Source organism: Antrostomus carolinensis, unplaced genomic scaffold (genome assembly GCF_000700745.2).
Source record: "Antrostomus carolinensis isolate BGI_N321 unplaced genomic scaffold, ASM70074v2 scaffold734, whole genome shotgun sequence".
Taxonomy (NCBI): domain Eukaryota; kingdom Metazoa; phylum Chordata; class Aves; order Caprimulgiformes; family Caprimulgidae; genus Antrostomus; species Antrostomus carolinensis.
The window spans coordinates 15,711-31,673 of NW_010311162.1; the positions used below are offsets into that span (position 1 = coordinate 15,711).

The 15,963-nt window shown below is 35.2% G+C and overlaps 1 protein-coding gene across 1 annotated transcript in view; it reads right to left on the reverse strand.

The window, feature by feature from the left end:
* Window positions 1-15,963, reverse strand: part of LOC104523897 (neurexin-1) — a gene marked incomplete at its 3' end in the record, with an annotated part of 44,410 nt that overhangs the window by 12,119 nt on the left and 16,328 nt on the right. Inside the window, exons 3-4 of the mRNA XM_010166624.1 lie at window positions 13,653-13,856; window positions 11,257-11,283 (exon numbers count right to left, since the gene is read on the reverse strand). Coding sequence (XP_010164926.1) covers window positions 11,257-11,283; window positions 13,653-13,856 — 231 coding nt within the window. The remainder of the gene's footprint in view (window positions 1-11,256; window positions 11,284-13,652; window positions 13,857-15,963) is intronic.

Consider the following 15,963-nt stretch of genomic DNA (forward strand, 5'->3'; position numbering starts at 1 on the left):
AGTGTTTTTAATATAAGAAACTGTTCATCAGTGACACACACTGGGTAGATGTTTTTAACACTATTAGTTCTTTTAAAAAAGCACATTGGAAAATGAATTACTGTTCTTATAACATTAATGGAGAATAATATCGTAGCTAAGTGCTTGCTAGACTTCATCAAGATTGAACTTATAAAATGATGACTTGCTGCAGAGAAGTGAAGTGATGATAAAATAGCCCACCTTTTTGAAAGTCATACAGATAAAGCTAATACATACTTATACAATATTTTCTGCAGACACAATAAAGGAGGGGCCATCAAAATGCCACACATGGCTCAGAAACCAGGTTCTGTGAACTTGTGTTTATGCAAACAGGCAGAGAACTCTGCTTCTGTGTTAGAGCACTACATATGGAAAAGACAAAGACTATGCCCAGGTACTGTTCACTGCTGTCTGTAATCAGATCCCAGTGACCTTAATGCTTAAGGAGTAAGATAATTGCTTACCAGGGATTTATTCCTGACTTCCAGCACTACAAAGGTATCAGAATAATTTTAATTTAATTACAATTAATTTGATACTCCCCCCCCTCCTTTTTTCCTCTTTGACTGAAGAAGAGGTAGTCAAGCTTTCTCTAAGCAGCTTAGTTCTCCTAATCACACCAAACTGGTAAATAGGATCTGACCTAACTCTCACCAAAGTTGGTTGCACTTTTTTTATAATGTAGGAGTGTTCTATTCATAATAACTATTAATATGAGAGCGACAGACAAACTTGGCAATTCACCTCAACATATACTAGGCCTATTGCAATGCTCACTGGCTGTGCTACTGAGAATCAGACACCCCATTCAAATTTCACTCTCTTTGATTCTATATTTCCCCTCTCTCTTATCTCTTACCCATGTAAATCCCTTTCATTCAAAAAACCCCAAATACTCATATTAATTCTTTACAAGTATATATTAGGACAGAATAATGGCTGTAAGCATGTGATATGTTTATCAGAAAAGCAGTATCTGCCTGCAGAGAGATGGCAATTTGTTCAGTTTTCCTTGAAAACTTCTGGATATAAGCACACTGATTCAGTAAGGCATCATATTCAGGAAAAGTCCTATGTGTGTTCTTAATACACTTAAATGCTTTCTGAACTAAACTATTAATGACTTTGGTATTTTTTTAGACAGATTTCTATCACCTGAAAAAGCCTCTTCAAACTGTAATCCTATAAGAGAAAGACTGCAGTGTTTCTCCACAGAATTTTCATTGATAGAGCACTTCTAAATGTTTTCCATAAATTACTAACAAATGAGCATCACAACATAATTATTTCTTAGAAAAAGTCTCCTAAGGAAAATTTAAAAAAAAAAAAAAAAAAAAAAGAGAGGAATAAGGTGAAAAGCAAATAAAGAATTTAGAAGCACTATCAGCTAAGAAGTGCTGAGTTACTGTTCTTTTTCTTAATACTGAACACTAACAATGATTTTCTTTTTAAAGAGCTACAGACCAAAATTTCTTGCCAGAAAACTCTTGGCAATAAGTAAAAACCAAAATAAATTCACAGCTATTAGTACATATGAAATAGACAAATTAATTACTGATTTATCCTAATTTGACTGTTTATATCAGTTAATGGAATTTATTGTTATTATTATTTTAAATTTTTTTTAGAAATTATCGAAATATTGGCTTGTGCCATCTGTTGCTGTGAGTTTGGTAATACTATAATTTTCATAGAATCTTATTACACACTTCAGGATTACTCTATACAACCCAGCTAATGACAGATTTATGTATTACTTCCACTAGCAATTTCCTGTTTACTCTGAATACAGGGTATAAACTAGCAATAAAATAATTAGGAAAAGAAGCTGCAAAATAAGAGAAGAAATGCTGCATAAGACAAAAGCTGCTCTACTGAATGTTACAACCGAGTTCTGTGTTGTCTTGCATTCTGCCTTTGACGATGAGTAGCAATTGATGTTTAGAGAAGGAAACAATTTTAAGGGACTTTTCCCTAATTGCTGCCACCTTCTAGCAGCTAGTAGTTTACAGACCTTCTGAGCTAAGGCCGGATCTAGATCATCAACTTTAATACCAATGACAAACCTTTGTTCCATTAAAAAAAAAAAATAAAAAAAATGTTTTTGGAAACGTGAGGTCTTGCGCAGTGAGACCAGAAGTCCAGCTAGCCCAGCACCATGCTTTCAACAGAAGCTAAGAAAAGCAGGGCCAAAGTATACTAATTTCTACTTTAACACAGGCACATCTTCCAATGATTAATATATTGGAGACTATTGGAACTACAGAACTGCCTTATTACAAAAAGTCCTTGATGTATTTCAATTTCACACTACTTATTAACTTCTTGATGCTTCTTTACAGCTGCATAATCATATCTTTATAAAAATACATTATCTCAGGTATCTTTTTTTCCTAGCTTGCCTAGCTTCTCCATGTAGAAAAGTCAATTTGTACTTGGAATCCTTCCTGTTGCAGTTCACTGTTTTTCCTATTCATCATGAGGAACAGGAACTAAAAACACATGCAGCATTCAAGATGTGGATAAACAATGACTGCACAATAGCATAATGCTGTTTTCTGTTCTGGTCTGACTTCCTTTCCCCATAGCAACTAACATCCTTTGGGATTTCTGGTCACTTCTGAGCACTGAACCGTTTTACAAGAGCTATTTACAATGACTGCACAATTTCTTCAGCTCAGTGTTAACAGACTCCATTGCTGTGTTTGCATAATTAAGGTTACTTATTCTAGTATGAATTACTTTCTACATATTGATATTTAATTCCACCTACCATTTTACTATCCAGTCATTCAGCATTTTGAAACTTTTCAGAAAAATCTCACATGCAGCAATTAATTTGATTTTCCTAAATAATCTCTCAATCCTTTATGAACATGTCAGTAGAGATTCCTGTGGGACCAGTTGGTAGCAGAGTTTTACTGTGAAATGATTGCCATTGCAGCCCAGTTCACTAATATAAGGGACATTATATTTGCTTTTATATAATCTTCTCTAGAAGAAAATAGTATTCAATTGCTTGCTAGTACTGACTGTAACACCACTCTTCAATATCCTCACAAATTAGACTCTAATACCCACTTTCTGTCATGAAAAAAAATAATGAGGATAATTTAAATCACCAGTCCTGTAATGTGATTAAGTAATCTTGTTTCTCAAAATCTAAATGAGAGAAACATGAAAGTAAAATAAGATCAATTTAGGACCTGGCTATACATTAAAAATAACTTACTTTCTACTGCTTCTTCCTGTTAAAATAGTAGAAAGATTTGATTTACGTCTTCTGAAAAGTCCTTTTATGAAAGATTTGATAGGAACAGTATGAGCTAGACACACATACAACTCTCATGCATATAAATCAGGATTTATTAATTCAAGACAAACTACACTTACAGATCTAGCACATCCTGGAGGCTGCTTTGTCCCTATTGGTAAAATCAGAGATTACATGCTTGCAGCAATCTTTGCTTTCCTATCCTCCAAGAATCCTCCTGTCAAATTTAGTATTTTGGAGGATCTCCTGCTCCCTACCCCCCATTAAGAGTTCAGGCTGAAGGTTCAGAGAGAACAACTTCAGTCAACTCCAGACCATGCCCTCGGGCTCTGCTGGCAATACCTTGGCAGCATACCAATGCTCAGACCCAGCTGATGTATAACCACACTATGGCCCTGACTCATATATCCCCACATATACACTACATTGAAAAATATCTATACCTGGCCTTGTAAAATTGAACTATACAATGAAACACCACAGCTAGAAAATCTACTACTTTTTAGCAATCTTAAAGAAGTTCCTGAAAACATTTATGTGGTAGTACTAAGAAAGCAAGTCTTTATCTGAACATATATCTCATGATTTTTTTCACAACCAATTAGGGCAACTATCCTTACTGTATGAATTTTCAAATTCACTTAAATAACCATACATTTAAGCTTCTACTGTTGCCTTTTTTTACTGTGTTTGGCTATTGCAGAGCACCCCACTGTGCCTTGAGAAAGCCACAGATATATTACTGTTATATATTTGATTACTGAGGCCCTCATTCAATCAGTTATATTTTTTGAAGTACTGTAGAATGTGGGACTTAGAAAGATAAAAATAAGATGGATGAAAAGAGTGAAAAGAAAGGAAAGACACACAAAAAAGAAAAACATCTGTTTTCTAGTGAGAGAACTTGAAATGATATTTCATTGACAGTCTGCCAGAAGACTAATGACAATTTTCCTCTCCGCTAGCTAAAAAAAAGCAAACACAGATGAGGTTTTATAAGCAGCAAATAGAATGCAGGCATGGAAATGAACTTTACTGCTGTCCTTCATATAAGCTGGAAGAACTGATAGAGCAAAGCCTTCAATCCCCAGCAGCCAACCTTGAAAGCTTTGTCAGTAAGGAGAAAGTAAATATCATAGACTCTTAAATGTTCAGCCAGGAAATTTAAAGCACTTCTTTTCACTTTAATAGAGGTTTGAGCTTTTGTTTGGAGTGTCAACATGATAATTCTCTCCCATGCTCCAGCCAACCAGGTTCAGGTTTGAGCTAGAGAGGAACTTATGACTGTCTCACCACTGGCATTGATAAATTATACATTTGCAAGACTTCTCAAGATTTCTTTATAATTAGCTAGTTGATTCACATTTTCCTATGTCTTTTATTAGTTCAAGTTTCTACTTTTTTTTTTTCTTTTTAACAATTATAACTAGATAAGGAAGAGGTAAAAATGGCTGCCTTTTAGATAACTTGAGTATTGCCCTGCAAGATTTCTGTGTTTACCAAAGCATATATTTTAGCTGAGGAATCAGTATATCACAAGACTGTAGTGGTTTTTTTTGTTTGTTTTGTTTTGTTTTTGTTTTTTTAACCACCCAGCCTCTCTCAAGTCAAACTACCTCCATATGAAATTTCACAAAATGCCACAACATGAAACAGACTGCGAACCTCCATTATCTTGTGTGAATGGTCAAAAAGCACATTCCCCTCACCTAGCATCTCCTAATATGTATCCTCTTCTTAATGCTCAATGGCTTTTCCCTCAAGCTTGAAACTCTCTAAAACAGCCTCAGGTATTTCCTAGGTTCAACTTACAACTGTTTTTATGAGCCAAAATCATGAGAGAAGGAAAATATTTGTGATGTATATAACTGAAGATGCAGTTATTTACCCAGAAACCCTTACAACATTTCCCTGTGGATGTCTGAAATATTTTGTCCTTAACTGATATAGATTAAGCATTCTACTTCTCAAGAAGTGATGTTTCTGCCTTCCTATCGATAACATATTTTTCCAGGATGTTCTTACTTAGATTTAGGCCAGATGAATTCACTTTGGGACAGCATAAGTCTGATGAAAAAAGCAATCCATTCTCTCTACCAGAGGTTCTTTTTCTACTGTTTCCACATCTTTCCTGCCTCCCCCTTTCTTGTTTTATTCTTCAGCAGGTGTTCATATGTGCTATGTGATAAAGCTGCTCAAAAACTGCAGGAGGTTAAAATTAACAATTCTGTTAACGGGTCACTTCTTTAGTCAAATTCACCACATGGATGCTTGAACATTTTGCTAGCAGCAAAGCAATAGGTAATGCAAGAGCAGGACCAGCAGACAGGAAAAGGGTTAGAAGAACACAATTTTAAAGTATATGAAAAACTTTTTAAGAGATAGATGAAATTCTGCAGCACAAACCCCAAAGAATGGTATATGGAGCATTTGAAAAAGCCCTGCTGGTTCCTTTTGCATTCTCAGCTAAGTCATTCCTACCATTCAAGGAGAAGAGATTACTTTCTCAGTATTTTTGAGTGTTAACATCTATCAGCATCCAGGAAATGCCTACTGCATATTTATGATTTTTTATTTAAAAAAAAACAACAAACAGTCATAGACCTTGCCCTGGGTGCTCCCAAGGAGCAAAAGCAGGTTACAAACAAGGGGAAACAGCTACTACTTTTCTCCAGAGCAGGTGAGCAAGTAGACTGAAGGATGAGGTGAATGGCCTTGCCATAAAACCTCCAGTAAGGCAATTAATGTGATGGGCTTCCATAGTATAACTTCTTTTCATCCTATATTTAACAGAGAATAAGGAATCAGAACGATCTTTCCTAACTGGCTTCTTTGGCTGTACAGAATAAATTATGGGCTGTCCCTTAACTACTTTAGTCCTCTTGATTATGTTTTATACAGCCTATTTTGCTTTCACACCTGAACGTTTTTTCCTAGCCTAGATGTCTTCAACCTTACCCCACAGAGTGCCTGAAACAAGATACAGGATGGTATTAGAGCAGCTTCAAGACTAAGTACTACAGACTCCAGTGACAAGCTCTGAGCAAAGAAGCAGTTTTTCTTTTTTGTTGTCTTTCAACCTGTTTTCTTTGATTAGATTCAAAGGATGGTTTCTATTAGCAACTAGTAGATTGTAATCAGAACATATGTTTCCAGTTTTGTTGCACAGCAGCAGACCCCAGTTTTCAGGAAATCATGTGAAAAGGTGTCTTTAAACTGATATTATGGAATGAGAAGGAATCCAATGACCCCATGTGCTGAATCTGCAAAGTATAGCCAAAGCTTTAAAATTATTATTTATAATTATTATTACTTCAAACTTTACACCCCAAGTAGAGGTGAGTCCCTTGCAGTGAAAGTATCCTGATGATTTGCTGTATGTCCTCTATGGTAAAGCTCTTTTGCCTATTTTTAGCATGCTGTCAGCCATATTGAATGAGAAAAAGATCAAAACCATATCACACAATTCATAAGCACTCTGTAAGAAAACATACCAAATACAAAATGTTACATTTTGGGGGGAGCTACAATATTGTGTCATTTTAATGATTTTCTACTGCCAATAACAACAAAAAAGGAGCAAATAATACATTCTAATAATTATTTTCAACATATAATGAGATGTTAATACATGGAAGCATATTAGTGATTTGCTCATCTCAATAGATTTTGCAGTATCCATAAGAGTAGAGCTGAAGGACTTTGCAACAAATGCATTTTTACAAGCAGTAGCTTTCAAAAGGATGCATAGTATTCATATAACCTTTCCTGCTGCTTAAAAATCTAGGTGCAAACTGAAAATATACTGTAATTGAAGACCATTGTTGGTTATTCAATATATGTAATTCTCCTGTTATTTATCAATAATCTGACATAGCTCATTATCATGCTCTGGATTTGTAGGATACCTTAACAAGGAAAAAATGCTTCAGTAACAGATGTCACATATTCTAAACAGAATAATTTAATTTAATCATCTGTAAGGCGCACAGCTGCAAAACAGCAAAGTTCTAAAAGGATGGTTATACAAAACAAAGAATAGAGATTAAGGATTGTAGGGAAAAATAGAGAAATGAAATAGATTGAGAAAATAAAATGAGAGAAAAAAATATATAGACAATGGATGAAGAACTGTGTAGACACAGAAGGATATGGGTGCACGTAAATACAACAAATGAAGGGGCACTTCACTGGAAGGACAAACAGAAAAGACTCAAAACCCAGGAAATTCTTCCAATTTGAAAAGATGGATACCCAGCTAGCAAAGCTGGTTGATACATTCCCTGGGGAATAGAATACATTTACATACTGCCACAGTAGTCTCTGCTTCCTAACATTCTGCAACTTTTATTCATTTCTTATGACAGTCCTACATTTGAGTATAAATGAATTCAGTGGGATTACTCTATGAATTATTGCCTACAGAAGCAAAACTGTACCAGAGAACTGACCTAAAGCACTCCCACACCAGCATGTGCCACTAGTAGAGCAATCTTTCACAGCAGCATTCAAAAAAGTATTAGCCTTTATCTTTTCATATTGAACAAAAGTATCAGATTCAGAAGTGAGCCAGCTATGTACCAGTTACCAGTTAACATTATTATTTGTATAAAATGTAACAAATAATAAAAATCCTATGGTCCCACTCTGCTGATTCTTATAAAAACGTAGAAAATTTATTTTCATTACAAAAGATGAAATAACTGCACATGCCTGTGAAAATAGTATACTGCACATAAAAACCAACAGCCTTTAGAGTTACAAGTACCTGGAATTTTTCAGATGCTAGTGTTTTGGAAACATTAAAACTGGAAAAAAGGGAATTTAAATTAAGTCAATATAGTAGCCCTTAACATTGCAGCAGTGAAGAGTATAGAAACATAGCACACCTATATTTATTCAGAAGTAATTCAAAAACTGTTATCAATCTGTTATAAATCATAGTGAAGTGATTTAAGGATGTACAGACTCAACATGTCAGCAATGGTATTTTCTGATTGACATGAGAGAGAATTTCTAGTGGTGTAAATTTTTATAAAGATACCAATCTTCTAACCTAGCACAAAATAAAAACATAGTTTGACTTTAGTATGCCACTCAGTTCCATAAAAATGGCATGAAGTGAACAGTCTCTGTAATGTCGTTAATGAGACACAAGCTCAGGAGTGACCTGACATCTGATTAACATTTCGAAATTTGAAAGAAGTCTGTACTTAAAACAAGGAAGACCACAAAATGCCACCTCTTCTGCAACACAGGACATTAGCTAAAGGTGGAGGCATGACAAAGTGCAGAACAAATTGGTACCAATATCTCAGCTCTGACCAGTCAACAGTTGGTCATTTGATCTGCAGTGAGCAGAAGACAGGTTTCAGGCTGCACTCAAGGGAAAACAGGAGGAAGAGACGGAATATTTTATTCACCAGGTTTGTAATTCACTGCATGTAATAAGATGCTTAGATTCTTATTTTCCTTTCCCTCTCCCAAGCAAAACCCCAATTTTTGTTTATGTTTCATTTTATTTTTTTTTTAAAGCTGTCTCTCCGAATTCAAACCAGATAGCTTCATCCTGACCTTAACCGTTACTAGTCTAACTATAATACAGTATTTCAATCGTAACAGTGGAATTATATTAACATGACTAATTTCTAAGCAACAGAAATGGGAAAATCTGAAAAGAGTTTCTCAAAATGAACACCAGATTTACTTCTATCAACATAAAATCAGGATTGATATACATCCAGCTCTTAGTAGACCCAAAAAGATAGACACTGGACTACTACTATTACAGTGTTTAGCAAATTGAGACTCAAGTTCTTGATGCTGTTGCTTTGAAATGAATTGTCTTTTCCACTAAAATCCATTATATTGTCTAAAGCATCTTCTAAGGAGTGCTTAGAGCAATAATTCTTCATAATCTAAAAATTAAAAGACAGAAATTGCCCATGAAATGTTATCTAGTTGTTGAAAACCTACAGGAAGGGCTGATAAGAAAGCATTGTAGTACTTACCACACCGAAAGCTCACAAAAATCTGTTCAGTACACAAGCACCAAAGGGAGATGCAACTAAACATGAAAGTTCATTTATATTAACAAAAAGGCTATAAACAAATTGTAAAGGAAAAAAAATTATGAGTATTTTTACAAAGGTTATGCTGCTTCTGTATGAGATCAAGAACTCCTCATAATTGCTAATTCAGTTCAGTACATATATTTCTCCTGTTTACAATCCTCTAATAGGAGGCTTATTGCTTACTCGGTATTTGCAGGTTCTGTTTTGATCCAAAACCTGCTTAAAAATGGAACTGAGAAATAATTTCAATTATTTTTATGACACCTCATTTTGTCCAAAAGAGATTAAAAAACCAAAAGACCTATCATATTGTGGCTTTACTGTCTTAGTTATTCTCTTTTCAAAGAGATTTTCTAATTTTATTAAGAAAGTTGAGAAAAAAGTAATACTGCTTTTTCTAGAGAAAAAGGAATTTACCAGCAGCAGGCAAACTCATTACATTTCTGCTAAAAAAGCTGCTTGTCTTATACTTAGAAATCTTTTTCTAATTGGGACTTCATGAGGAGGAAAAAAAAAATAGCGTCCTATGACAGACCAACAAAATGTTTCTGAGATTTTTCATGATCTTATACATTTTTTGTCAATGGACAATGGATATTTTAGGCAAATGGAAATATTTATTTTTATAACTGAACAATTTTAATTTTTTTTAAATAGTTGTTTGTTTTTTTTAATACAACAAAACTATCTTTATGCCTTGCTAATTGCAAGCATTTCCTTTACTGTATTGAAAGGTCTGTCTGGATTTAAGTATGGTTTAGATTAAAAGCTTGCCCCAAAAAAACTTTGCTTTTTAGTACAAATGCTGTATTTTTGTCTTGTAAGGTTATTCATTGCAAAAATCTATTAGTAGATGACACATTATAAATAACTGCAGTTCCCTGTTTTACTTTGTGTACCGTAAAGCTGTTGGATGTTTTGTTAATGACTTTTGGGAAGGTATTAACAACTGCAAATTCTACCTACGCAGTTTGTTGTTTAGCTTTGTTTCTATTTGCATAAAGCCAGGCCTCTGGCCTTCAAAATCTGTTAGAAAGGTAAAGAAAAACCCACCCAAAACTCAGATCTACCATACTTACTATCAATAATTTTGTTGACACCATTCAGGAATTCCATAGACTCAAAATAAAATCACAGTCCTTTTTCTCCTTTCAGAATATAGCCTCTTAATCCAAATAATATCAGAGAAGTTAAAATTTAGTCCATTCATCTGGCAAATGTTTCCCTCTGTTTCATAAACATGCATATCACAGAGAAAAATTGTTCAATTTAATGTTTCTTACATTATTAGAGTGTAAAAAATCATCATAGAAATATGGTTATTCTCAGACTTAATAATGTCCTTATTGTATTGTATTACATTTCCATAAAACAAAGATTTAGCAAAACCAATTGTGTTATAAGCAGCCAGTAAATACAGTTAATTGTCTAGGAAGATTATAAAATAGAAATTATTGTACAAACAATTATGTTCCAGTAGTCTCACCACAACTTTGAGGTAAAATGTCAAGAAAACTAAAAGGAGGGTGCAAAGCAAAATGTGTAACAACTTATCAGCAATCCTTGTTCAAAAATTCTATGGCTACTGTCAATAGAATAGCCTGTCTAGAATAACACAGTACTACAGGTACCATCTCCTCTATGTAGGTTTACAACCTGTAGAATACATCCTTTTTTAAAATTCTAGTTAAAAGTTGTATCCTATAGGATAGACAAAAGATACCCACTAGAGTATATGATGACTTTTTACACAACGATAATTAATAATCACATTTCATTAATAAATTATCAAGTGCTTGCAAGCTGTCCACAATCTTTTTTCATCTAGTTTGCATATTTTATAATGGTGGAATAACATTTTAAAAAGTTTGAATAGGCACTTACTGGAATTACAGTTAATCCTGATACAGTCTAGATGGGGAAGAATAGATGAAAAATGAAAATTTATCCTTCAAGGTAATAGCTGCAGACATCCAATAAAATCACAGTCCACCCTTCCGGGGACAGACACATGCAAATATGGCCACTCCATATCATCAGTCTTTACATACTGTTAAAACCCAGATATACTGCGATAAATCTTTATAAATAGAAACGACAAATAGGGTAAAAATGGCCAATTTCAAACAAAGCTACATGGTGACAAATCTAAGTGAAAAATCAGGATTCAATGTCAAAGATGCTTAACTGAGGCAGGCTGCAGCTTTCTACCCATCTGTGAAAGAACAGGTAATTTCTTTCAGTGCAATTAGAAAGTGCTCCGTCACAATGGGTCATAGAGCAAGCCAGACCACAATCACACACCTTGGACAACTTGTGTATAGTATACCTCAAAGGCTGATCTTCAAAACATGAGTAGTAAAATACAAAGCTCATTTCCCAGGCCTACAAAAATAGGGTTTTGTGGGTTTGTGTTTGCTTAATGTATAGACTTAAGAAATGAACAGTGACTATGTTTAAGGCTATATTAATACAGAGAAAATAATAATGTATTTATAAACACTGACAATTAGAGAATACTGTCTATTTTCAGATTATTTCCTTGCCTGAAGGGGAAAGAAAGTAGAAGGGAGAGGAAGAAAGTAGAAGGGAGAGGAAGAAAGTAGAAGGGAGAGGAAGAAAGTAGAAGGGAGAGGAAGAAAGTAGAAGGGAGAGGAAGAAAGTAGAAGGGAGAGGAAGAAAGTAGAAGGGAGAGGAAGAAAGTAGAAGGGAGAGGAAGAAAGTAGAAGGGAGAGGAAGAAAGTAGAAGAAAAAAAGGAGGGGTGTTGGGGGAAGAAACAATATTGCTAAGGCATAGATGTTTATACTTTCTTGAACTACAGAAGCAGGTAAAAACTGACAGAGGGTGGTGTTTGGTATATAAAGAGAATGACCTGATGTGTACCAGTATCCTCTGCTGGGCTATCTGCATTTATTACAGGAGGAAAAAAAAATAAAAATAAAAAAAAAAATCTATGCCATGCTTCTTAGTTGGTACAGCTACTCCTGGCTTATACCTTTGAGGAACATGTATACCATCAAACCTAGATTTTGTTGCCATATAGCTGAGTTTGTCATGTGTCGTCAACCGCATCAGAAAAGTGGTTGCAAACAGCCAAGGACCAACACCTGCACCCCGCCTTTAACAGAAAGCGCTCCCGGGGGAGGGATGGAGTGGGGGGGCTCCGTGAAGCTGCAGGAGCCCCTGCTCGACACTAGAGGGGACTGTAAGAGAAGAGGAACCAAGGGAACCTTTCCCTTTTCCCTTCCAAAACCTAAACACCGAGGCAGTATTTCAGTGAGCAACACTTTTATGAAGTGGAGGGTTAGGTGATTGTTTGGGTTTTTTTCCCCCCTTCATCCTTTCTGGAAATCATTTTATGTGCGATTAAAACTATAAAATACTTAATTCCCTTTAAAAAGAGCATTCTACTGAACGGGAATGATTGCACTGAATGAGCATTTTCCCAAGGTGTATTTCTGTTCTCTTTCAGGTCCTGACTTTGATTTATCTGTAAGCACAGCAGAAGCACTTTAATTTATTTATTTAAACTAGACAAAACCATTACCTAGTATTTTGTCCATCACATTTCAAACCAGGAAAGCAATTTTTTCTGTAAAAGGGTTTGTGCTTCCTGTGTTCACATGGCTGTTTGCTGAGGGCCGCAGTCTTTGGGCATTGAAGGGTTGTGTTATTGTTCGATACTACAAAAATACCACTACAGAATTGTTTAAAAAAGAAGAAATGGATTTACTATAGATTTGACACCTAAAAAAAGAAGACCAAGAAATCCATCAGTGGGAATATTCAATTGCAACATTTTCAGTGTTATTAGAAATTCTTTGGTATGTTTGCATGTTGTACATTAATTGGTGGAGGTAAAACTGAACTGACCTACATACACGTTGTTTCTGCTTGTACGTTTAAATTGTGGAATTGCTACTGTGAAAAAAAGCTGTGGTGGGAGACCCATCTTCCTCAATGAAGAATAATAATTTAGCCCAAAAATACCACTGATGAACCAGCCTTCTCTTTTTAGAATACACAACAGTACAAAAATATTGTGATGGATTATGTTAAGACTACATAAAGAATACAAAAATGCAAAAGAAAACAAAATTAAGTATAATAATGGTCATGTATTTGTGTGCATATGTACATATGCAAATGTTGCATTGACATGTGTTTATAGATCATTTCAGTTTACTTTTAATGCTAAAACAGGCTGTTTCATAAATGTTTGCAAGCAAAAAGAAAAATGTAAATAAAATGCTAATTTCTTGGAGGAAGAGTTTGTTACCTAGGTTGACCGTTAATTTAACTCGTCCTGCATCCAACTCTAAACGAAGGGTATCTGCAGACTCCCTAGAAGTAGTTGCCATTAAAATGCCATAAGCTCGCTGAGACCTGAACCGTAAAGAAACATCTTCAGCCTCTGTATGCATCACAACAGGGAGTTGTATTTTCATAAACATACTTCCATCATAGCTTAAAATTGTTGCCTCTGAAAACATTAAAGGAGAAAATAAGTTATTAAAGAACTATATTGTATTTAGTCAAACTGTTCAAAGACAAGATGGTAAATGTATATTCACTCTGTATGACACAAATATTATGTATTACATATCACAATTATTACTGGGAAACAAAAGCAAAGTTGTGTTCAGGTTTGGTTTTTTTGTTTATTTTTCTGTCTTGTTTCATTTTTTTAAGCAGTGTATTTTGGTGCTTTTTAAAGCAACTAAATCGCTCTTCTAATGAACCAGCCATTTATGGACACATCTTCAAGTGGATAAAATCACACGTGAAGAAATGCTTGCCAGACCAGGCCCGTACTACTCAAAAGAGGTTAAAACCAGTAAAAGCTATTCAGGTAAAACATATAGCCTATTAGAAGGTAATGTCTGACCTATTTATCCACCTAGATAAATACCTTGGGATACTTAATGTATAAACCTATCAGGATCGCTACTACCACAGTTACGATTACCATCCAGTTAGAAAAAAGCCACCTGAAATGGGTAAATATGCTCAGTATGGTTTAGAAGGAGCACAGATTGCTTCACAACCACAATGACCACAGTATGATAAAAATCAAAAACATGCGTATGAACGTTATGACAGCCTCAATGAGAGGATCAAGACTGAACTTGGCATATTGAGGGTAAGATCTCAAAACCCCTGAGACAAGCAAATAACTGTCACTTTCAGACATCACAAGAAACCCTCCTGGCAAGTGGCCCTGGCACAGTCTGTTAGACCCCAGAGCAACCAGCCACAAGTCTTTTCCCAGCCTTCAGGCTGGTAACGAGAAAGGTAGCAGAAAGACTGCATTTCTGCTCACAGGAAGGCACAGCAGGTCCTAGAAAGCTAAGGACACATCTGTTTCTGAAATGTATTAGGAAGTTCTTTTTTGCAGGAGGATCAAGCATTGTGGCCAGTTAACCACCACAGCCTTTGGATAGTGGCACATCGCGGTGGAAGAAGCAGTGAATGAGTAACATCCTTTACTCCAAGCCAAGAGTGAGTAGGCAGATTGCCAGGAATTTCAGTAGGCTTCACAGTCACATACAAAAACTAACCACACTACATAGCTAAACCCACTACCTGAATGGCAAAATAGACTATCTGAATGTGCCTTGTTTTATGCACTAATGATTGCTTACCTACCACTGATTCATTAGAGACCTTCTAACTTCTTCCATGTATCTTCTACATTCTTTAACCCACCCAAAAGTCTTGATCTTAGAAACTGCTGAAGTGTTAGATGACGAGGTCTAAACAGGATGCTACAGAATCTTTCTTAGAAAAAGATGCAATCCTGAGGGCACCTCAACTCACCAAAAAAATAGCAGTTGCTTGCCCAATAACAGGTCAAATGAGCAACAAGCAGAGAGTGAAGACAGCAGAGAACATCTGCAGGAAGCTTCTCTACACTCCAATTTGCCACAGTGTAATGCAGTCACTTGTCTACAGCAAAGGTGTATTGTGGTCCCACATACAATAATATTTTCAAGGACTGATACTATGCTAGTGTTGTAACTGAAACGGTGTTAAATATTTTTTTAAACATCAATATTTATGACAGTTTTTCAAAACCTTTTCCATTGCATATCTTGTATACAGTTAAAGATAGATAAGCTCTTCAAGACTTCCAGCCTACACAGTCCATAGAAGGTGAAAATACAAAATATTCCACTAAGTCTATAAGCATATTAGAGGCAAAAATGATAGAAAGTATGTTAACTAATAATTTCAGACTTCCCCAATACAAATTTGAAGAAAACAGTTTAATGTTGGAAAAGAGAGATTACTAATACTGGTGTGAATGGCGTTAGATTTAACAGGTTAGAAAATACACATTTACAGGTTTGGTGATTTCTAATGATACTGAAAGAACACTAACCATACAGGTAATGATGTTTTATGCATATACTAAACCTATTTTTTTTTTTTCTGTGAAGCAGATTAAATACTTAACTCTCACCATCCTGCTAAGAGATTTCAAATCAAAGAGCTTTCAGGCGGAGCAGGGGCTTACAGTTCATTCCTCTATCTAGCTGTCTAGTCTGTGCATGAAAAGCTCCCAAGATCTTTATCAAGATAAACAT